The sequence below is a fragment of the Grampus griseus genome, assembly GCF_964374135.1.
Source record: "Grampus griseus genome assembly, chromosome: 15".
Taxonomy (NCBI): Eukaryota; Metazoa; Chordata; class Mammalia; order Artiodactyla; family Delphinidae; genus Grampus; species Grampus griseus.
Window position 1 is genome coordinate 7,825,505 of NC_139009.1, and position 23,954 is coordinate 7,849,458.

The following is a 23,954-nucleotide window of genomic DNA, read 5'->3' on the forward strand; positions in this document are numbered from 1 at the left end:
CTGTTCTACCTAGAAGGGGTCATAATTTTTTAGAAATATTTGAAACCATATCTGAATTTATACATATTTTGAAAGACAATATTTTTAAAGAACATGTCATTTTGATGCTACTGGAAAAATGAAACAGAACTCTAACAAATTAATAAAACACTTCAGAACAGTGCCTGGTACACAGCAAAAACTACGTGTCTTGCATAGCAAAAACTACATGCTTGCTAATATTATTATTACTATTATTTTTATTCATTATAATTATCATTATTATTAGTATTGCTACTGACAAGAACTTCAATGATACATGATTTTTAAAAGCCTCTATTCAACATGCTAAGTTTCAAGTACTTATCATTAAGAACTCACTTATCTATTTTCTAGAGTTTAAAGAAAGTTTTATGTCCAGCATTTATACTACCATTTTCCATTAGCCATGTTTTATACACACTTCTCATGACAGAAATGCTCACAAGAAGTATGAGCTCACATTAGCAACCTCTACCTGGAACACTTCTCTAAGGAAATCCTCTTTTGAGTTCTATAAACCAACTGTCCATTATAATTAACATTACTAGATCACTTTCTGAAAAATATCATTGTATATATAAATTTGTCCCCCCCATACAGAATCAGAGTTCAAACTAAACTAAGTACAATGTGGTGGAAGCATTCAATATTTCCACATGCTGCATATCAGTAATATTTGTGGAGTTAGCATTTTTATTCTAAGCAAAGGGATCTGCATTTTTTTTTTTTTTTTTTTTTTTTTTTGTGGTATGCGGGCCTCTCACTGTTGTGGCCTCTCCCGTTGCGGAGCACAGGCTCCGGACGCGCAGGCTCATCGGCCATGGCTCACGGGCCCAGCTGGGCCCAGCTGCTCCGCGGCATGTGGGATCTTCCTGGACCGGGGCACGAACCTGCGTCCCCTGCATCGGCAGGCAGACTCCCAACCACTGCGCCACCAGGGAAGCCCGGGATCCGCATATTTAAGAAAAGAAAAAAAACCTTGGAGATGGGAAGGAAGCAGTTTCAAATGAAGTTATTTAATATGGGTAGAATTTGGGAGGAAGGGAAGAAGTGACATGAAATAGGGTTGGAGAAGTCAGCAGAAGTCAGATCATTAACAATCTTGTAAGAAATAATGAGCATTTTGGTTCTGAAGAACCTAGGGGCAGGAGAGGAATAAAGATGCAGACGTAGAGAATGGACTTAAGGACACTGGGAGGGGGAAGGGTAAGCTGGGATGAAGTGAAAGAGTGGCATGGACATATATACACTACCAAATGAAAAACACATAGCTAGTGGGAAGCGGCCACATAGCACAGGGAGATCAGCTCGGTGCTTTGTGACCACCTAGAGGGGTGGGGTAGGGAGGGTGGGAGGGAGACACAACAGGAAGGGGATATAGGGACGTATGTATACTTATAGCTGATTCACTTTGTTATACAGCAGAAACTAACACAACGTTGTAAAGCAATTATACTCCAATAAAGATGTTAAAAAAAAATGAGCATTTTGAACTTTTCCCTGAATGAATGGGAAGTTAGTCATTTAAGTACTTTAAATTTGAGAATAACATGATTAGATTTGCATCTTGTAATAAGTAGTTTGGCTGGAGAATAGAAAAAGAAGGCTAGAAATGCTGGAGGAAAGAACACCAAGGGAGAAAATACCGTAACAATTTAGAAAAAAACATGACCACTTGAAAAAAGAAAGTAGCAGTGAGAAGTGGATGATTTTTAGGAGATAACACTGACAGGATCTGGCGACTGACTGAATGTGAGATTAAGGATGCAGTTACCCAGATTTCTGGCTTGATCCAAGCTAGGACAGTAGAAAGAATCACTGATTCCTGATTAGAGGAAATGAAGATACAAGAGCAAAGAGAAAAATATATAGCTGGAGATATGTTGATCTTGAAGTGTCTATGGTATCCAAGTGGAGATGCCTAAGTAGGTGGCTGGAAGTGTGAGCCTGAATCTGAGACAAATTTTCATATGGAAAAAGGGAAGTCAGCAACATACAAAAGATAAAGAAAGTCCTAAAACTGATACAAGCTTAAGAAGAAGACAAAGAATGCATTAAAAGGCGGGAGGGGTTCCCACTCAGAGAGGAAAAAGAGGCAGCAAAGGAGCCTAAGAAACAACTAGAGATGCTCTGAGTAACTGTTACAGAAGCCAAGAGAAGACAGTAATTCTAGAAATTTTAAGTACTTCTGAATATTCAATAAAATGATAGCTTTAGCAACAAGGAAGTCAGCAGGACCTTGAAGCAAGCAGTGTTAGCTGAGTGATGAGAGAAGACAGACTGCAGTGTACTGAGTGAACAGAAAAAAAGTCTAGGGCTTTATTTTGCTGGGGAGGTGGCAGAAGGCAGAGAGAATTAAGATTTCTTTCTAGAAGTAATTTGGTTATTTGCTTTGTTTTAGGTGAGATATTAGGACAAGTTTAGCAAGATGAGAAAGAATCAGAATTAAGAGAAAGATTAAAAGACAAAATAGAGTTAATCAGCAGGAAGGATAGAATGAGATCCAAAGCACAGCTGGAGAATCAGGCTGAGACAGAATGATGGACATCTTATCCTCTGAAACAGAAGGAAAAGGGAGAACAAATGGTACAGAGGAGATAAACTGATGAGTCAAGTAGCAGGAAATTTAAGGGATCTCCTTCTGATGGCTTCTATTTTCTCATGAAGTAGGAAGACCATCTGTGGAGAATACTTTGTTTCTTAAGTTTAAAGAAAGAAAAAAAAAAAGTTTAAAATAGCAACTATGGAGAATGAAAAGAATTGCTCTGCAGCCCTGACAGCTCTTGCAGGGACTGGAGACCATGAACTCCTCGTACCACTAATCGGGGCAATTTGTGATTTTTCTCCATCAGTACTCAACAAACACCTTTTGTGTAAGCCACAGAGACAAAACGACCCAAAATCTAGGTTTTACCAGATGCATATGATAGAAATTCAACAGAGCAAGGAAACTGAAAATTCTAGCAAGAGTTTTGAAGTGACAGACAATGGATTTTTGCCTGCTTATAAAGGAAGCATTTGGTGGAGAGAGGTGTCAAGGAACTGCAGATCTTGCAAGCACTGATGAGTGGGTTTAGTAAAAGCGTAAGGGATCAGTGTCAGGAGCAAGAAGTTTAAATTAATGATCTCAAAGGTGAAGCTGATTTCAGGTAATAGTGAGGTCCAGAGTAGCTTCATGGGAATAAGCAAATGAATCAAGTGAAGATAAAGACCACTAGAGATGAAACCGTGTGAAGCCAGGGCCCTGGGTACTCTGTTCACATAAACACTGATTTCATCTGGAATGGTGGCACAACCTTGCAGAAAAAGGAAGTCTGTAAGCCAGAAGCCTACGTCTTCAGTAAGCAAGAGAAGATGTATACCCTCAACTACACAAGACTCAACAACAGGAATTTTATCAGGAAGGTTTTATAGGCACTGCAGTGGAACGAAGGAAACCCCCTCCTACCCTTTCCTACACTGAGATATGTAGAGAGTAAAAGCAGGTACAAGTTCCAGAAAAGAGGGCCTTCTCTCCAGAGGAAGATAGGTGTTATTTAAACAAATATAAAAGTAACATTCAGAAAAGAATTTGAAGATGCAAGTGATTATGTTAACCTTAGAAGAAGGGTGGGAAAGTTTTTAAAAAGCAGGGGAAGAACAGGCAGGGGAACAAGAGTGAGAAGAGATATGTGTGTATAAGGGCTTATATCTTCAGGCAGGAAAAGGCAACAATGAAATGAGATTTGGTGTGGTCACTTCACGGGAAGGTAGCTAAGAGAACAGGTTTCAAGAGTTCTCTGGAAGAAAAGACATCAGGCCTCTCAGGAGTCTGCCAGTGCCTGGAACAACTGCAATTAGAAAAGTCTGTTTCTAGTGTGTGAGAAGACTCAGACTTCTTTTGGAAGGAGCCAAATGAAATTTGGATGAATTGTATTGGCTTAAGGCTACATGCTAAGACCATCAGGCAAAAGCCTCATTGCTTAGGCTTGGTCTGTTAAGAACTGAGAAAAGTGTACCATCTATCTCAGATTATAGAAGTCAACATTTGTCCCTGACCACAGATAACCCCCTGTTTGGAGCTTTGCTATGATTAGCACTAGGTGCTATATCACAACACCTAGTAGAGTGTGATAAAGAAATAAAAATATCTCATTAACCAAATAAGATATCCCTCTTTTAGATCTGATTCCTCGTTTGTAAAATGAAGGGGTTGAACTAGAACCACTACCATTAAGTTAAGAGCCAACCCTCTCCCTCCCCCACAAAAGGAGGCAGCAAACCTTACATATAAACTACCAGTTGGGAGTCAGACTAACCATTTGCTAAAGCTTCCTAAACACATACTAAGTGCTATAGGCTCTGTGCTAGATACTGAGAAGAGACATAAAAATGAATACTATATAACTATGTAAGGTGATGGATGTTAATTAACTTACTGTGGTAATCAGTTTGCAACCTATATAAGTCAAGAGATTATGCTGTACATCTGAAACTTATGCAGTGCTGTATGTCAATAATATGTCAATAAAAATGAAAGGAAAACAAATTATCTTTAAAGCATTTATGCCCCATTACCATAAAAACTAGATTTTAGTCCCCATATTGCCAATAAACTGAGATATAAAAGTTAACAAAGAAGGGGCTTCCCTGGTGGCGCAGTGGTTGAGAGTCCGCCTGCCGATGCAGGGGACACGGGTTTGTGCCCCGGTCCGGGAAGATCCCACATGCTGTGGAGCGGCTGGGCCCATGAGCCACGGTCGCTGAGCCTGCATGTCCGGAGCCTACGCTCCGCAGTGGGAGAGGCCACAACAGTGAGAGGCCCGCGTACCAAAAAACAAAAAAGTACTTGTAAGCTTTAATTTTTAAAGTTTTTTTGAAGTGGACCATTTTTAAAGTCTTTATTGAATTTATCACAATATTACTTCTGGGTTTTTTTTATGTTTTGGTTTTTTTGGCCACGAGGCATATGGGATCTTAGCTCCCTGACGAGAGATCGAACCTGCACCTCTTGCATTGGAGGGCTAAGTCTTAACCACTGGATCGCCAGGGAAGTCCCTGTATCTTTTTTTTAATGCAAGGGGGGGGAATGAAACACCAATATGCTGTTATATTATGCACAGAGAAAGGGAAAGTGATACCCTGATGCGTTAAAAAGTGGTTGTCTCAGAAGACTGAGATCAAAAAGAGAGGGCTAAGAAGAGAACTTACATTTACTTCCATAATTTTTAATTTTTTAGAAAGACATGTATTACTTTTGCAGTTAAAAAATGAAGTTTATTTTGTTTTTTTGTAAATTGACAAAAGCAGAGGAGGAAAGAGAGCATTCCAGGTAGAGACAAAAGGTAAGAGTATAAAAAAACATGATATATTCAATTATTGTTGAAAAGATGATTGGTTCTGTTCACTCTCTTCCTTTTCACATCTCTGAAGATAAGTCTCTATTCCCCAAAGCCCATCATCTGTGAGCCATGTCCTGCTATTATGGAGACAGATAGATAGGCACCTAAGCATAGAGACCAACCACAAAACAGAAAACAGTCTATGCTGAAGACTCTCTATTCTAAGAAAAAACATGAAATTAAAAAAATAAAAGTAGATAAAATTCATTTCCTAACTCATAAATGCCACAACAGGGAAAGTGTTTAATGTATCACCATAACAGTGGCTACCAACAGAACTCTCCCCATATTCATTTCAATTATGCCTGGATAGGGAATTCCTTGGCAATCCAGTGGTTAAGTCTCCGAGCTTCCAATTCAGGGGGTGAGGGTTCGATCCCTGGGAACTAATAAGATCTCAGATGCCACGCAGTAAAGCCAAAAGATTAAAAAAAAAAAAATTATGTCTGGATACCAATTCAGTTTTTCTAGTCTGTAGAAATACAAATTACAAATTCATGAGGTTGTTAAACAGTTGACAATGGACTTATACAATAAGACCCACCTCTGTTACCAGATCCTAAGTCCCCAAATCAGCTCTGAAATTACATGAGCCAAGAAAATCAGTTACTGATTGCGTGGCCGTCAATACAGAATGATCATATACTATTATGCTACCTGTGTATATTTTTCTAGATGACAAATTTATAATTACCCTGGTATACCTAAAGACCAGAATCTATATCAGAGGTAATACAGCATAACATCTGCAATTTACATCTTCCAAACCATAGTTGATCACTGCTCCTAAACTTACCTGTGTTAAGAAATGTAGGCCAGGGGACTTCCCCGGTGGCACAGTGGCTAAGAATCCACCTGCCAATGCAGGGGACACGGGTTTGAGCCCTGGTCTGGGAAGATCCCACATGACGCAGAGCAACTAAGTCTGTGTGCCACAACTACTCAGCCTGCACTCTAGAGCCCACGAGCCACAACTACTGAAGCCTGTGCACCTAGAGCCGGTGCTCCGCAACAAGAGAAGCCACCACAATGAGAAGCCTACGCACCGCGATGAAGAGTAGCCCCCACTCTCTGCAACTAGAGAAAGCCCACGTGCAGCAATTAAGACCCAACGCAACCAAAAATTAATTAATTAATTAATTTTAAAAAAGAAATGTAGGCCAAAATTTGCTAAGTTCAAGCCACAGTTAAGAACTGTTGGTGCAACCCAAATGCTCCTGTAAACCTTATATAAAGCATAATTAATATTCTTGCAAGTGAATAATGCAATGGTTTAAAATTTCTGTCATGACTCTTCCTCATATATTTATGTCAGGATTTCTGAAATCTTAAACATTACATAAGAACACCAGACTCTGTTTTGATAATTCAGTATCATACCTACTGAAAAAGAATAAACATCAGTTGGGAAAAAGTGACATTTGCAGTGCAATAAAGTAATCCAAAGAATGCATATAAGCAAATATTCACCCAATGAAATGAATTATCCTCATTAAATTAAAAAATAAAAATGCCACCACTTTTCATTCATTAATTTAATACTTAAGAGAAATGAGTATGTGCAAATTAATGTGCTACCTTTTTGGAAATATCAGGCTAACATCAGGAGACTGATTCTGTATGCACATACCTTTTTGAAGACAGAGACATAGAAAACATAGGCTGTGTTACACATAGTTCTGCAACTGCCTGTAAAACAGCTAAAGTTCTGTTCAGTTTACAGAAACTAGCACATATAGTTAGTTCCGCACTGAATTTAATCTTCACATCTCCTTGAGGTAGACAGATAGAGTCTTGTAAATTATCACTCATGGACAGAAAGATAATTAATGAAACACCTAATTAATTAACACCAGTCTTCTGAGTCTAAATCCAGCATTCTTTCCATTATACTACTCTGCTTCTCTTCTAAAAATACGCTTGAAAAGAATCCAGCCATTTCATTTTTTTCCATCTTTACTACCTTAGACCAAAAAAAAATTCTTAAGGAAAAAATTCATCTGTATTTTCATATATGAATAGAGCTTAAACAGGATTCATTTTATGGACTTATTACAATGGAATTTTACTTACAGAAAATAATTTGAAATAAGCAAGTCATTGTTCAGATTTTTTTAACTTTTATTTCACAAATTTATTTTAACTTGAACCAAACTGAAAAATTCTGTTTATAAGTGAGGACAAGAAGCACAGTAAAACACTATGCCAGGGACTCACATTCTCCATATCATCTTGAAAGACAAAACTTCCTTATGCTAAAATTTATAGCAATCCCCTCTCTACAACTCCCTCCCTCCAAAATCAGTAATTAATTTCTTAAAAATGTAAGTGTTTTACTTTATGACTTCCCTCTGAAGGAAATTTCATAAGCCAATTTTGTACTAGAGTTTCCTTTTATTATTTCTAAATTTAGTTTTATTTGTATCATCCGTTGTTTTCCTATTATGGAAATGTCTTAAATGTGGAAAACAAATCTGTTTTCAGTAATGCCTTCAAAATTTGTAATTTTACAGCTTCCCCTTTTATACAAAAATATATGCTTGCAGCAGAAATAGTTTATCAGAACTACCAGTAAAATCCTTTAGTTCAGTTTTCTCATTCTTTTATAATGTAATACCTTGCTTTTGTGACTAAGTTTTTCACTAGCCTGAATATAAGATTAACAAAACACATTCATAATCTAATTTTAAATTTTGCAATATATTTCACTTAAGCTACAGTCAGGAATAATACCTTAAAATTTTTTTAGCATGGATATGGCATAAGGAACCATGAAGTCTCAAATTAAATTGCATTTTGTCAAGGATTTAGAAAGCTGACTAAAGCAATAAAATACTGAGGTATTATGGAACAGGAATTCTAATCACTAATCATTGTAAAATGTTTCTAAATCAGAAAAACACTTCCAATGAAATGTTAGTAAATTATATGTAACAAACTTCTAAAGACAATAGCAGAAGTATATTAAGGCAGTAAAAGAAGGGTCACCCAATTTCAGATGTTTCACATTTGTAGTTATCTTTCTATTTAGCAATCATTTGGAAAGGATGGATATGTTTTAAAAGATAAAACTGTCACAAAAATTTAGGGCTTTAAAGATACTCTTACCTATGTATCACCCTAGTCTCATAAGTATTAGTTAATTGTGCCTTGGCCACAATTATGCAGTTTTATTAGCCACAAGATAAAATCTACAAAAAGTGAGTTGCTGAAGATTTCAAACACTAAAAAAAAGACAAGTCACAACTGCTATTCCTCTAAGAGCTTAACTATTTTGACAAGAATCAATAAATGCAAATTTTAATTTTCAAATGTATGAAATATGCACATATCCCTTAACCACCAAAATTAAAATGGCCTAAGAACAGGAAATCTGATATACAAATACTTTAGTGAACGAAAACTACGGATATCTTAAACACTGCCTATGAATCATCTGGATATCTCTAATTTTAAATGATGTGAAGAGAAATAATTGCAAAGAATGTATACTTTTAAAAAATCTAAACAGTAACATGTTAATAAGAAGACTATTAATGTAACCAATGACTTGAAGGCTGCTTTGAAAATAAAATTTCAAAATAGTTTAATACAAGGGTTTTGAATATTTTACAATATTTTTTTGCTTGCTTGTAAAGAGACCACAAAATAATTTTTGAATGATTTTATTATTTTTTTCAACACAGATAACAATCACAGACATATAAACCATCCTGCTTTAGGTGCTATTCTCTGAAGGACCATACTTTTATAGTGAAATTCTTCTTCCTAAATTAAATCAACTGTCAGGGAATAAAAAGACTGTCACTATTTTCCCATCGTCATTTGTTAAATGTAAAACATCAGGATTATATATTTCTAGGACAGTAAGTCTCTGTAGACTATATTTCCCACTGAAGGGTAAGATGTAATGATAACATTTCTACATTGAAATTTGTATTGTGTATATTTTACTACAATAAAATTTTTTTTATTTCTCTTTGGTGTATCTTGTCTGATTCTCCTTTCATAAAAGCTCAGCAAGTTAAATTTTCTTCTAAAATGAGAAAACGAAAAGCCTTGGTCTGATTCCTATGGAGCTCTAAAAAAGGATACAAAATGTGATGACACTTGATATTTCAGAAAATCTGGCATCCCTCCATACGCCAGCGTTTTCCACATACACAATTCTGTGTGCCAGAGATCTCAACCATTTGATTTTGGCTTTTTTCAATCAGTATAAGAAGCAACACATAGTGTTTCTCAAACTCTGACCTGAAGATTACCTGAATCAGAATCAACTGAGATGGGACTTCCCTGGCGCAGAGCTAAGAATCCACCTGCCAATGCAGGGGACACGGGTTCGAGCCCTGGTCCGGGAAGATCCCACATGCCGCGGAGCAACTAAGCCCATGCGCCACAGCTACTGAGCCTGTGCTCTAGAGCCCTGGAGCCACAACTACTGAGCCTGCTCGCCTAGAGCCCGTGCTCCATAACAAGAGAAGCCACTGCAATGAGAAGCCCGCGCACCACAACGAAGTAGTTGCTCACCACAACTAAAGAAAGCCCGCACACAGCAACAAAGACCCAACACACCGAAAAATAATTATTTATTTTTTAAAAAAAGAATCAACTGACATGCTTGTTTAAATGCAAATTCCTGGCCCCACTATAGACAATCTAAATCACAAGATCTGACACCATTTCCACCAAGCACCCTAGCTGTGATTCTGGCTTTCATCAGGTAATTCTGACTTTCTGGCTTCATTCAAGCCTCTCTGAGCCATAAATATAAAAGAAGAAAAAAAAATCCTCCTTTTCTCAGATACCTTTTGCACCCAATGGACCCTCTGCCAATCTTTGAATACTGCACCTCTCAGCTCAGTGGTTCCCACATTTTCCTGCACTTGAGAATCAGATGTGGAACTTTTAAATCTCCCGATCCCCAGGTCACACCACATACCAATTATATTAGAACGGGTGAGGGTGGATTCCAGGCATCAATATTTCTAAAAATCTCTAGTTGAGTCCTATGTATAACGAGGTTTGAAAATTACTGCCTTAGCCATTGGCTTTAGCAGATATAGATTAGAAAAATCTTAACTAAAAGGACCTCTAAGAGCTAAGACATAAACTGTATTGGTATTAAGTTTTTAAATTTCCAGATATATGAATATATTCTCCCCTTTTATTTTAATCCAGTAGGGAAATTTTTCCAATGCATTTATTAAATTAAAGCTTAAGATTACCTTTTTGAAAGAATGTAAAACAAAAAGAAAAATTGTTTCACGTTGAATGCAACTAATGTAGGATCATACCATGCATTTAAAGTTCAGAGAAAAAATTCGTCATTATTTCATTTGCATACTAATTTCAGTGATTATATTTTGGGAAATATAATCATGGAAACCCAGTATAAAAATTCAAAGTCTGTGTTTTAGATATTTAAAAGCAACTCCAAATATTCAGGTAACTCCAAACTTTTCTAAATTTAGAATAGATGGAATATTGTTATTAATATTAATACTACATTTTGCATTATCTCTTTTCCCAATTTCTGACTTGGCATATCATTTCCCTGAAACAAAATCGCAACCTTGATATCTTTTCCCCTATTCTTTGCTAATTCCCATAGATGCTGGCTATATAACCTGTTAGCAGCACTTGATGAAATCTAATGGTCCATGAAGAAAATATTTTTTAAATTTTGATTCTTTTAACAAAGGCACACTAGTCAACCATAATACACCATTTTTAACCATTCAACTTCAACCTGAACTTTATCCACTTTGTAACACAATAAAAAATGGCCCTATTTATTCAATGCACAAAAGTCTCAAGTGCCACAAACTGTAACTCTATAAGTTATCCCCAAAAGGTAAAGCATTTTTCAAAATCATACTAATGTTTAGACATATAATACTTTAAATATTTTTACAGGGTTTCAACATACAAAAACACATTTCACTACACCTTGCAGGCCTCAAAGTGCATGACAACTGTGCTAGTGCACTTTCCTTGTAGAAAAATAAATATCACTATGACCAAAAATTTTTTAAATTCATCTTTAATATATTAAAGCATCTTAAACATTAAAAGAATTATTTCCGGGCTTCCCTGGTGGCACAGTGGTGAGAGTCCACCTGCCGATGCAGGGGACACGGGTTCGTGCCCTGGTCCGGGAAGATCCCACATGTCACGGAGCGGCTAGGCCCGTGAGCCATGGCCACTGAGCCTGCGCGTCCGGAGCCTGTGCTCCGCAACGGGAGAGGCCACAACAGTGAGAGGCCCACATACTGCAAAAAACAAAACAAAACAAAAACAAACAAAAAAAAAGAATTATTTCCTAAATTTTCCCTTCAATGCTCAAAAAAAGTCCCACATGTGGTTATCTCTAATAAAAACTAAAAAAAAAAAAAAAGAAATACAATCATCTAAACTAAAGCTAAAGCGAAAACTTCAATTTCAATAAGCATACTTTTATGACTTCTAAAGGAATCATACTGAAATACAAGGTGAAACAGTAGGGTCATATCCTGATACAGAATGCACAAATAAGGCAGTTACTGTTATATCTGAAAAGAACACTATTTTGGTTAAGTTCCAAAACTTTGCACATAAGGTAATCCCCAAAATCAATATCCAATGCCACCTACAAACAAGAAGAACCTTTTTTTCGTTGTTAAATTCAGGTGGGTACTCAAAGAATAAACCAAAAGATGAACGTAATATACAGCGTTTTAAATAGCAATAGTTATCATCCACCCTCAAAGGAACCAAGTTACTAAACTGATGCTAAGAATTGTTGCCTGATCTTCATGTAAAACAGAAAAGTATAGGGCTTCCCTGGTGGCACAGTGGTTGAGAGTCCGCCTGCCAATGCAGGAGACACGGGTTCGTGCCCCGGTCCGGGAAGATCCCACATGCTGTGGAGCGGCTGGGCCCGTGAGCCATGGCCTCTGAGCCTGTGCTCCGCAACGGGAGACGCCACAACAGTGAGAAGCCCACGTACCGCAAAAAAAAAGAAAAAAAACAGAAAAGTATAAAGATGAATGTTGGGTCAACAAGAGAGAAATAAGCTTACTTCAAGATGCTCAAAATAATGAAAAAAAAAAAGATGAGCACAAAGCAGAATGGAGAAACATTTAAAGGCCATATGTATGTCAGGAGTACTTCAACTTTAGCTTAGGAATAACCCAACTAGTAGAGACTCTACTGCCATTACAGGGCCTACACAGCTCACCAAGGCTCATACATTACTTGGAAGAAAAAGGTACCATAACAGGGTTTAAAAGAAAAAAAGCCTAGTATTAATTAGGAGGCACTAGTGGAGACACTAGCAGAGGCACTAGTCAGTAGGATAATTCCACCTACAAAGGGCTGTGATCTGTATTTATACACATTCTATTTTTAAACATCAGAATTCGCCTGTGGCATACAAAATTAAACAACTTGTATATACCACATTCACGGTAGATTAGTAAAATATCAAAAGAACAAGCAAAATTGACAAGCACGTGAAATTGTGTTCAGCCTCACGTGTCATTAGCAACATGCACTACAATGGCTATAATCACAAAGACAGACCACACCAAGCGTTCTCTGAGGATGTAGAGAAACTGGAACCCTCATACATTGCTGGTGGGAATGTAAAATGGTGCAGCCACTTTGGAAAACGTTTTGTTCACTCCTTAAAAGTTAAGCACAAGCTTACCATATGACCCAGCAATCCCACTCCTTGCAATCTAGCCAAGAGAAATAAAGACATTAAAGTAATTTCATAAACAAAATGTGGTATATCTATGCAATGGAATATTATTCAGCAATTTAAAAGAACAAGATATTGGGCTTCCCTGGTGGCGCAGAGGTTGAGAGTCCGCCTGCCGATGCAGGGGACACGGGTTCGTGCCCCGGTCAGGGAAGATCCCATATGCCGCAGAGCGGCTAAGCCCGTGAGCCATGGCCGCTGAGCCTGCGCGTCCAGACAACGGGAGAGGCCACAACAGTGAGAGGCCCGCATACCACAAAAAAAAAAAAGAACAAGGTACTGATATATGCTACAACGTAGATGAACCTCAAAAACATTATGCTAGGTGAAAGAAGCCAGAACAGATGACTGCATATTGTGTCATTCTATTTGTATGGAATTTCCAGAAAAGAAAAATTTATTGAAACAGAACAGAATCAGTGGTTGGCTGGGGCTAGTAATCAGAATGCCTGATAATATCTGAAAAGTTTTCAAAACAGTCATTCATAGTGACTTGTAATAACACTCTTGAATCCTGATCAAAATCTCTCATGCCCTTTGGCTTTGTTTTTAATTTTGTTAACGAATATTGCCTTACCATTAATCACAGCGAACATGCCATTTTAAGGAATTTCACCCTGCGAACACACCACCAGCATTTCATTTGCCCTTACTCATGAAACGCTGTTTCAACACAGGCATCACCTAGGTACGTAAGAAGGAACTGGATATGTTTAACCAGAAGAAAAGTTAGGGGGTACAGAGAACAGAAGACACATGATAAATGATAAAGGTTGTTCAGTCCACATGAGCTGTTTTTACTTCACCTAAAACACTGAATAAAAGCTTAAATACTTTCCAAGACAAACTGCTTCAGCACAATCCAGAAAATATTCAAATCACAATTCACTTTCCTGCTTGACTTCCAATTGATTCTACCACCCAAACCTTCCAATTAATTCTATCACCCATATCCTCTCTGCATATACACGTTTACTTATTTTCCTTCCCATAGAGAGATAAGAAATAAGTGACAAGAACATATACCAAAATTTTTACTTGGGGAATACTTTAGTATCTCTTCAAGCAGGGATATATTTCTACAGTTTATCACTCCTGTTACTTAAAAAAGAATTATTTGTTAGTTTATTCAACAAATATTTACAAGACATATCAAGAGGAAGACAAAAAAGACCCAGGTCCTAAAAGAGCTTGTATTCTGTCCATTAAATAAACTCAAAAGCCAAGAAGTACATAAGACTAAACTTGGTTTCTTAAGCATTCCTCATCAAAAACATCCAGGTAATTAAGATAATGCCAACCCTGCTCTGCTCCGTTTCTATCTAAATAAAGTAATAGGAGGCTCTACTATTCATTTCCATGGCATAAAAAATAACCCCAACAATGAAATGTTAAAAATTAGTTCCAAGTCTATAATCTCTTGAAAATAAAGAAAATTTCTATCAGTTGCTTTAAAACTTAAAAAGTCTGAAACTCTTTTAGAGAATAAAAGAAATTACACACTGAGTACTAAGTGATCAGTTAACTATAACCAAAAATAAAATTATAGAGCACTTCAGATATCAGACCTGAAAAATCCATACCTTACCAAAATGAAGCAACAAACCATATAATCATTCTTGGACTTTGAAACATTCCCCAAAGGATTATCAATGATGAACCAAAAGTGAACCTCAATATTTCCTTTTTCTCTGTCTCTGTCGGTCTCTGTCTCTCTCTCTCACACACTCACACACACACACACATACACACACATACACATATAAACACAGAAATGCTAAACCCAAATGCTTTCTAAAAAGATAAGTGAGGGTCATCTGGGACACTGAAATGAAGAATTTACAAATATATCTCTGTAATTTAATCATACTTCAAAGGAAAAAAAAGTACAGATGACACAGATGAGAGGAAAGGAGAATGACTCCAATCAAGGATAAAGTGAGGGCCTCCCTGGTGGCGCAGTGGTTGAGAGCCCGCCTGCCGATGCAGGGGACATGCCGTGGAGCGACTAGGCCCGTGAGCCATGGCCACTGAGCCTGCGCGTCCAGAGCCTGTGCTGCGCAACGGGAGAGGCCACAACAGTGAGAGGCCCGCGTACCGCAAAAAAAAAAAAAAAAAAAAAAAAGGATAAAGTGAGAAGAGACAGTTTTAGTAGAGTCCCAAATGCCACCACGATTTCACATCAATTTAAATATTAGGGACTTCCCTGGTGACGCAATAGATAAGACTCCGTGCTCCCAATGCAGGGGGCCCGGGTTCGATCCCTGGTCAGGGAACGAGATCCCAAATGCACGCTGCAACTAACAGTTCGCATGCCACATCTAAGGGACTGGCAAGCCGCAACTAGGGAGCCCGCCTGCCAGTGCTACTAAGACCTGGTGCAACCAAATAAATAAATAAATATTTAAAATAAATAAATATTAAGCTCTATAAAATAAGCTAAGCTACCAATGAAAATGTTATTTTGTGGTTTTCTTCCCCCCAAAGGCTATATTATAATAAGCTGCTCTCAGTCATCCACATTCTCTTTACCAGTAACCCTTATCACTAACAGCTCATATTTATATATTTTTGGAATATATGTATATATACATATATAAGCACAGAATAGGATTTTAAGTATAGTTGCAAAGTTGTATAATTTCCATGAAGAAACTCAAGAAGCTCAAGTGGAGACCAAACCTATAATCATTACCCTCTCTATTCCCCCAAGCACCACCCTCCAAACAGAAAGTTATATGACAATACAGAAATATAAACAGAGGCTCCCAACTAATATTTTGGGAACTCTAGTGCTGATACTTAGACAAATCTCCTGATAAAATCTTTGTACCCCTACTTCATACTTTCCATCAGAATTCCAAGTGAAATAAAAGTAACATTAAAAATAAAACCAGGGCTTCCCTGGTGGCGCAGTGGTTGGGAGTCCGCCTGCCGATGCAGGGGACGCGGCTTCGTGCCCCGGTCCGGGATGATCCTGCATGCCGCGGAGCGGCTGGGCCCGTGGGCCATGGCCGCTGGGCCTGTGCGTCCGGAGCCTGTGTTCCGCAATGGGAGAGGCCGCAGCGGTGAGAGGCCCGCGTACCGCAAAAAAAAATAAAAAATAAAAAAATAAAACCATTAGAGTACTAAAAGAAAATTCAGGTCTATGATATCATAATCTTGATAATGGAGAATGTCCTAAGCATGACATCTAAGCCAGAAATCACTCTACAGTGAGAAGACTAATAAATGTGACTACATAAAAGCTTCTATTATTCATTAAGTGTTAAAAACAACGACAAAGCACATATATAGCGTAATTTTACTTCTTTTACATTTTAATTTTTTCAGACAGATATTTACACCAAAATGTTAAACACTGGTTATCTCTATGTGAGGAGACTATGTAGAAGGGTCGCTTGCATTTATACCTTTCTTTATTCTCTAAATTTTCTACAATAAGAACATACTATTTTTATAATTTAAAAAATAACAAATCTTACTTCACTTCAAACAATAAAATCTATGTTTCCCTGTCTCAACCATGGTTGCCTGCCCATTTCCTTCAGGTAAAATGATATAAATTAAAAATTAAAAAATTAAAAAAGAATTCTGAACAGAGCATGGGTTAAACAGGAGAACCATGAGTGAAGACTTGATATAGTTACTAAGGTGATAAAAAAGCAAATAAAAAGTGCACCTATCAGTAAACTGATTTCTGACAAAGGTGCCAAGCAAGGCAATCCAACAAGAAAAAGAAAAATATTTTTTTGAAAACTGGTGCTGGTGACTATAGTTAATGATACTGTACAGTAGACCTGAAAGTTGCTAAGAGAGTACATCTTAAATATTCTCAACACAACAACAACAACAGCATGGTAATTATGAGAGGTAAAGGGTGTGTTAACTAACCTTACTGTGGTAAACAGCTGGCAATACATGTGTATCAACTGTCAGTGTTAAATGTCAATAATATCTCAATAAACCTAGGAAAAAATGCTGTTCGACAGTCAAAATAACTGGATTTGGGGAATATGAGGGAAAGAAATGAACCCTGACCCCAAACTAAAACTGGCTTAACACATATCCCAGACCTAAAAGTAAACCTATAAAGCTTCTAAAAGAAAGGAAAGGAAAATTTCTTGTGACATGGGGATAGGCAACAGTCTCTTAGTCAGAAAAAGCAATAACCATGAAAAAATGTGATTAAAGAAACAGACACGCCACATATTTGACAAAGAACTGGTATCTGGGATATATAAAGAGCTTGTACAGCTCAAAAAGAAAGAACATAATTTTTTCAAATGGGCAAAATATCTGAACAGATGCTTCACAAATGAAGATATACAAATGGCCAGTTAAGTGCATAAAAAAGTACATCATTCGTCATCAGAGAAATGCAAACTAAAGCCACAATGAAATACTACTACCCACCCACAGAACGGCTAAAATTTAAGACTCAGTGTTGGGGAGGAACTGGAACTCTCCTAGGTTGCTGTGTTAATGTAAAATATGACCATTTGGGGAAGATATCTGACATTTTTCTAAAAAAACTAAACATACACCTACCCTAAGACCTAGTAATTCCACTACTAGATATTTAACTCAAGAGAAATGAAAATATGACCTCACAAAAGCTTACTACAAGATTGTTCACAGCAAAGTTTATTAACAGCCGAAGTCTATATACAAAATAGCCAAAACCTGACAACAGCCCAGGCATCCATCAACAGAAGATGCCTAATAAATTGTGGTTTATACACATAATGGAACACTAGTTAGCAATAAAAAAGGAACAAACTGTTGATACGCAAAATAACAGGAATTAGTCTCAAAAACTATGCTGAACTAAAGAAGCCAGATATAAAAGAGTACATACTATATAGGATTCCATTTATATGAAGTTCTAGAAAAGATGAAAGTAATCTTTAGTTACCCCCCCCCCAAAAACAAATCAGAGGAGCGACTGACTCCAAGAGAATGGGGTGTAGAATTAGCTGAAAAGGCATATGAGGGAGATTTCTAGGTTGATAAGAGTGTCCTATATCTCAATAAGGATTTGCATTACACGGATGTGTGCATTTGTCAGAACTCATCAATGCGATACTTAAGATTTGTTTCATTGTATGTAAATTTAATCTTTAAAGGAAAAAACTCTACTTAATGAAATGCATGCTTAAGTGTTTAATGGAGAAGTGTACCACATCTGCAACTTACTTTAAATGAATCAAAAATAAAAGATGTATTGATAGATGAATGAAGAGATGGCTAGATATAATAAAGCAAATATAGCAAGCTATTAATTAGGTGATAAGTATATGGATGTTTATTATCAATTCTTTGAATTTCACTATACTTTGAAATTTTCCATAGTAAAACGCTGGGGGAAAACTTAAACCCTACCTTGTTAAGTTGAACACAGAATATATTAAAACCCAACAATTCCACTCCTAGATATATATCCTAGCCTACAGAAACTTCACATGGGCTCCAAGAATGATCACAACACTTTCCATGATAGCAAAAAAATGAAAAATAATCTAAATATCCATCAAGTAGATTGAAGCAATATATTATGGTTTATGGTATGAGTGAAAATTAATAAACCACAATGTGAGTAATTCTGAGTGAAAAAGCAAGTCACAAAAGAATATACACAGATGTTAACCCTTTATAAAGTTAAAAGAAAAACTAAACAATATTGTTTAGGAATACATACTAATGTGGTAATCTATGAAATAAAGGAAATGATTAAAAAAAAAAAAATGTTCCAGGTAGCAGATGAGAGAGGATGAAGGAAGACTGAATTCAGCAGCAGCAGAATACGGGTAACTTCAATAGGTTAGTGTTCTATTCATTAACTTGAGCAGTGATTTCATGAATGCTTCCTTTTTATGTTTCATAATTCATATCTGCATGCTATATTCTCTTAGTGTGTTTAGAATACTTCAGAATTGGAAATGGGAAAAGAGAGCTATCTGATCAGGACTCAACCAAAAACAACGACAACAACAACAACTTAGGCTTCAAGATAATTATCCACTATTTCTTTGCAACTATTTAAGGTGTATATAAGTCAGTATTTCCTTACTTAGTCTATGCTGGCCTTACCGTGGGGCAAGATGTTTCCAAATTCAGAATTTTTTGGATTTTCGATTAGTAATAAAGTATATATACTATATACAGTATATTACCGAAAACCCTCTGGGGAGTCTGAGGTAGCACCCTGAAATCAAACACTAATATTTCTCCAGGGAAAGCTATTACTATTTACACCAAGAGAGATGAATCACCTAAAATACTGTAACATCAGATCAGGTCAGATGCTACATCAAATAAGTTTTACCAAAAACTAGGTTTTCAGAGCTCTTTATATATCAGAACTGTGGGGGAGGGACTGTGGACCTGTACTTTCAAAGGGGTTCAACTTCACCTAACTAGTAAATTCTATACATTACTTTTTTCAACCTCTCTAGCTAATTCATTTTCTTTAAAGATTTCCTGACCATCAAAATGCAAGTTTCAAAGTAATATAATCCCATTTATGCTATAAATGCCCAACGTTTATTTCACAAAAGAACAACACATATAAAACCTTCTTTATTCAATTTTTATTCTATTTCACTTTTGTATCTTTATGATAGTCACACTTGTTATATAGTGGGGGGAAAATGCATATACAATTTTATTTTAAATAAGCAAATAACCATCACCAAGCTGAAAATCTTAGCACTGTGATAAGAAATACTTTCACATAGTTCACAGGTATAATAAAATCAAAGTGTTTTGTATTCTAAGTGGCTGAAAATCATAAGTAAATTTTTAATCACCTTTCCCCATCAACACCAGCCTTATGGAACAGTTTACCCAAGCCTGAATCCCACAGGTTATAACAATCATTTACTCTCCTAAAAAAATAAATCAAAACACAAAAGCACAGACCTTTAGAAAGACATCTCTCCATCATAATACTAAAGGACAATTCTTTTTACCATAATATTTGGGTAAGCAGTATCAGAAGCTTAGTCTTGATAACAAAACATGGGTATTTACCCAAAAGTTTCAAACACTGCAAAAGCATACTACTGACAATCCTTCCCTCCAAAAAAAAAAAAAGTATTACAGAAGCAAATCTCTCTCAAAACTCTATTTTTAAATAATACCAAGAAACTCACAATCTGCAACCACAAAGGGATATATTCTCTTCAGATTAATCTTAAGGACCCACATAAAGCCTCCATAAAACGAGACGATGCAGAGAAAAAAAGACAATTTAGTCTCTCTACGGACAGTCTTGGAATCCAGTTCTAGCTATGCCTGATGACTGCAAGCACTTTTCTGATGGCAAATTCAAAAGATAAGGCTACTCATTCAGAATTTTATAGCAAGAAATAGTTGCCAATAAAACCTTTTCCTTTTCAAAGGAAATACAAAGCACTTACCTAGAAATATGCTAAATGCACACAGAAGTGAGCTAAATTTAACGAGCACTACTATGTACCAAGCATTGAGCTAAGCACTTTACATGTTATATAATATTTTTTCCAACAAATAGTTTTACCTTCTAGGCCTAGCCTACAGTACCCATAGAGTAACTATTATACAGTAATTTCTGGTATACTTCATCTTCTTACTTTTGTCATCTTAGGCAGTATACAATTTTAAATGGTACTTTCTAAGTTCCTGAATAAGTAAATAAGATTTGTGACTATGTTTTTATCAGATTATATTACTTTAAATTTTCTCTGTTCAAGGAAAAATATTTTCTATAATAAAACCAAAAGAAATGCCATTTGCAGTAAAACAATGATCAGTTGTGACATGAAGGCTAAAGGGTAAGGTTTCAAATCTTTAAAGTGATCCACACCATTATTTCAGGAAATATGTTTTTATAACACTCTTTTAAAAATTAATTCTTGGGGACTTCCCTGGTGGCGCAGTGGTTCGGAGTCCGCCTGCCAATGCAGGGGACACGGGTTCGAGCCCTGGTCCGGGAGGATCCCACATGCCGCGGAGCAACTGAGCCCATGCGCCACAGCTACTGAGCCTGTGTGCCACAACTACTGAAGCCCACCTGCCACAACTACTGAGGCCTGTGCGCCTGGAGCCCGTGCTCTGCAATAGGAGAGGCCACCGCAATGAGAGGCCCGTGGACTGCAACAAAGCGTGGACCCCGCTCGCCACAACTAGAGAAAGCCCGCGGGCAGCAACAGGACCCAATGCAGCCAAAAATAAACAAATAAATAAATAAATTTATTAAAAAAAAGAAAAAATTAATTCTTGGAATTTCTGTCTGGAAAGATGAAAAAGTCCTGGAGATGGATAGTGGTGATACTTGCACAATAATGTGAATGTTATCAATGCCACTGAACTGTACACTTAAAAATGGTTAAAACAGTAAATTTTATGTTATGTACATGTTACCACAATTTTAAAAACTAATTCATTCTACTACTTGATACAGTGAAATACACATGATTTAAAGCTAACTTACTATAACATGGTTTAGAAAAAATCTTCAGCTCGTCATTTTGCAATAGAAACATCAGCAACCTCAAAGAGTAAAGGACAATTTTTGGCCTGATAAGATTTACTGCAACTCAGAATCCTAACAGTTAATCAGCTAAAAACAGCAAAAACAAAATCCGTCCAGCCAGCAGCATCTGATGTCATACCAGTAGTATGTTACCTTAATAAAGGTGTGAAGTGTCTTGGCTGTATTAGGCACTTAATAAATGAATGGACCAGATTGTTTACTGAGCATGTGTAATGCTTCCTTTTTTAAAAACAGCCTTCATTTTAATAATTTAGAAAATACCTTAATAAAAAAGAATGTATGCTCATTACCATGTATAAATAACTTAGGCTCAAGCTCATAATAACCCTAATAATTATGATGAACATCAGTAAAGACCCAAGAGATGAAAGTGAAGTGTAAAAAATTTCTTTCTGAGGTTGAATATGAACTTGATGAATACTTGAGATTTGCTGTACTATTTTTAACTGAACTTTCTGGCCTTAGGTCAAAGTTTTGCTAGCAAAATACCAAAGCGAAAATGCTGGGAGTGAAGCCCAGAGTCTCTGCTTTGGCCTTGGAAAAGCTATGCCCTTCATGCAACCAATCCCAGCCCCGACTGAAGACTTCTAAACACTATTCATAGTGCCATGCTCCCATGAAAACATATGAACAACCCACTAATATGAAAATCGGGAAAAGGAAATGTCAAACGTGTCTTACAGAATACAGTACATCACTACATTCTGTGCATTGTACAGAAAGACACTCTTTAGTCAGTTCCTGCACTTCAGCCAAACGGTACTGAGTCACTCTGCAAATGATTCCAGAAACCTCAAAGGATAACCAACAGCTTCTGAAGGAAAGTCAGTCAGTCACTGGAAAGGGAAGAGACAGTTTTTCTCATCATACAGTCAATAGGTTTCTCCTGTCAGGGAGTAGAGCTTAACAGGAGCTCTGGAAGGGAATATCTGAAGGACCCAAGGATCGTCTACCTGAATTCTAGTCGTCCAGGGTTAATTTAACATCCAGCGCATCTTTTTCGCTTTCTTCTCCTCTCCAGGGTAAAAACCCACACCCCCTTTTCCCATAAATGCACCTCTACTGCATATTAATCAAAGAGTCTGTGAAATACAACAGTCTATCCTAACAAAAACAAGAAATAAACAAGCATTCTACAGTGCGTTTCTGATCTGTAAATCATGTCCCTTTCTTAAACAAAGCCAACTAGCAGACGTTACGTGGCTATCAATTTGGATTGCAAAGGCCATCTCAGGAAGGAGATACAATGAAAAGGAGAGATTGATTCCATTCTACAATTCAGATGGATTCTTTAGCTCTTGTGTAGTAATCTCGGAAATTAAATTTACAGAAATTAAAATGCACTAAATTGCAACTAGTAACGTTCAAACACAGCTGAAAACAGGAAAACCTTAGCTGTGTGTTTCAAGATTTCAGACTGAACTCTTTGTCCTGTACCCCAGGTGGGTACTGCCCATAGGGACAGCCCCAGGTTTCTCGCTTCCTCGGACTCACGTCCCCACGCAGCATGACGCTCTTGCAAACGGGCTAGCCTGGTGCCTGAAGGACAGCGTACCTTCCACGCTGCCTCCCCAAACCCCCAGGGCAGGCGGGAAGGAGAAGAGCGGTGCTTCCTCCCAGAGCTCCAAGAAAGGGCCAGCCGGGGATGACACCGGCTCCAGGAGACAGAAGAATCAAAGGTGGGTCTCTACTCCCGGAACTTAGTCGCAAAAATGTTTGGTCTCCGACCCGGGCCCCGGCTGCCGGAAGCGGGGCGGGGTGGGGAGAGACCTCCCCCCACGGATGGGTGGGCACGGAGGGGTGGGCAGTCGGGGGAATCGGCGGTGTGAGCGGTCAGCAGAGAGGGCTCCCGGGCCCCGGCCACCTACCAGCAAGCTCTCCACGTTGATGGGCGACCGAGGGTCTCGGATGAGCGCCTCCAGCTTCCTCTGGCGGCTCACGCCCGCGCCGTCCCCCGACACGGCCTCGGGGGCGCCGGGCATCTTCCCCGTCGGCGGGGGCCGGCTCATGCCGCCGCCGCCGCCGCCGGGCCCGCACCCCGCTCCCCGCGCTCCGGCCCGGCCGCCTCGGGGCCTAGCGCCGCCCTCGAACCGCCGGCTCCGGCCGGGGCTCCGCCCGGGCCCACCGCCCGCCTCGAGCTCCGGTTTCGGGTCTCAGCGCCCCGGGGCCTGGGGGTGTCGGAGAGGCCGGCCCGGCCCGGCCGAGAACGGCGAGGAACAGACGGCGTCCCCGCCCCTCAGTCAGATTCGCGCCGCCCGGTCCGCTC

The 23,954-nt window shown here is 38.1% G+C and overlaps 1 protein-coding gene across 1 annotated transcript in view; it reads right to left on the reverse strand.

Annotated features, from left to right (window-relative positions):
• The window catches only part of ROCK2 (Rho associated coiled-coil containing protein kinase 2), a gene marked incomplete at its 5' end in the record, with an annotated part of 137,691 nt that extends 113,994 nt beyond the window's left edge, over window positions 1–23,697 (reverse strand). Inside the window, one exon of the mRNA XM_082672788.1 lies at window positions 23,557–23,697. Coding sequence (XP_082528914.1) covers window positions 23,557–23,697 — 141 coding nt within the window. The remainder of the gene's footprint in view (window positions 1–23,556) is intronic.
• Between the last annotated feature and the right edge of the window lie 257 nt (window positions 23,698–23,954).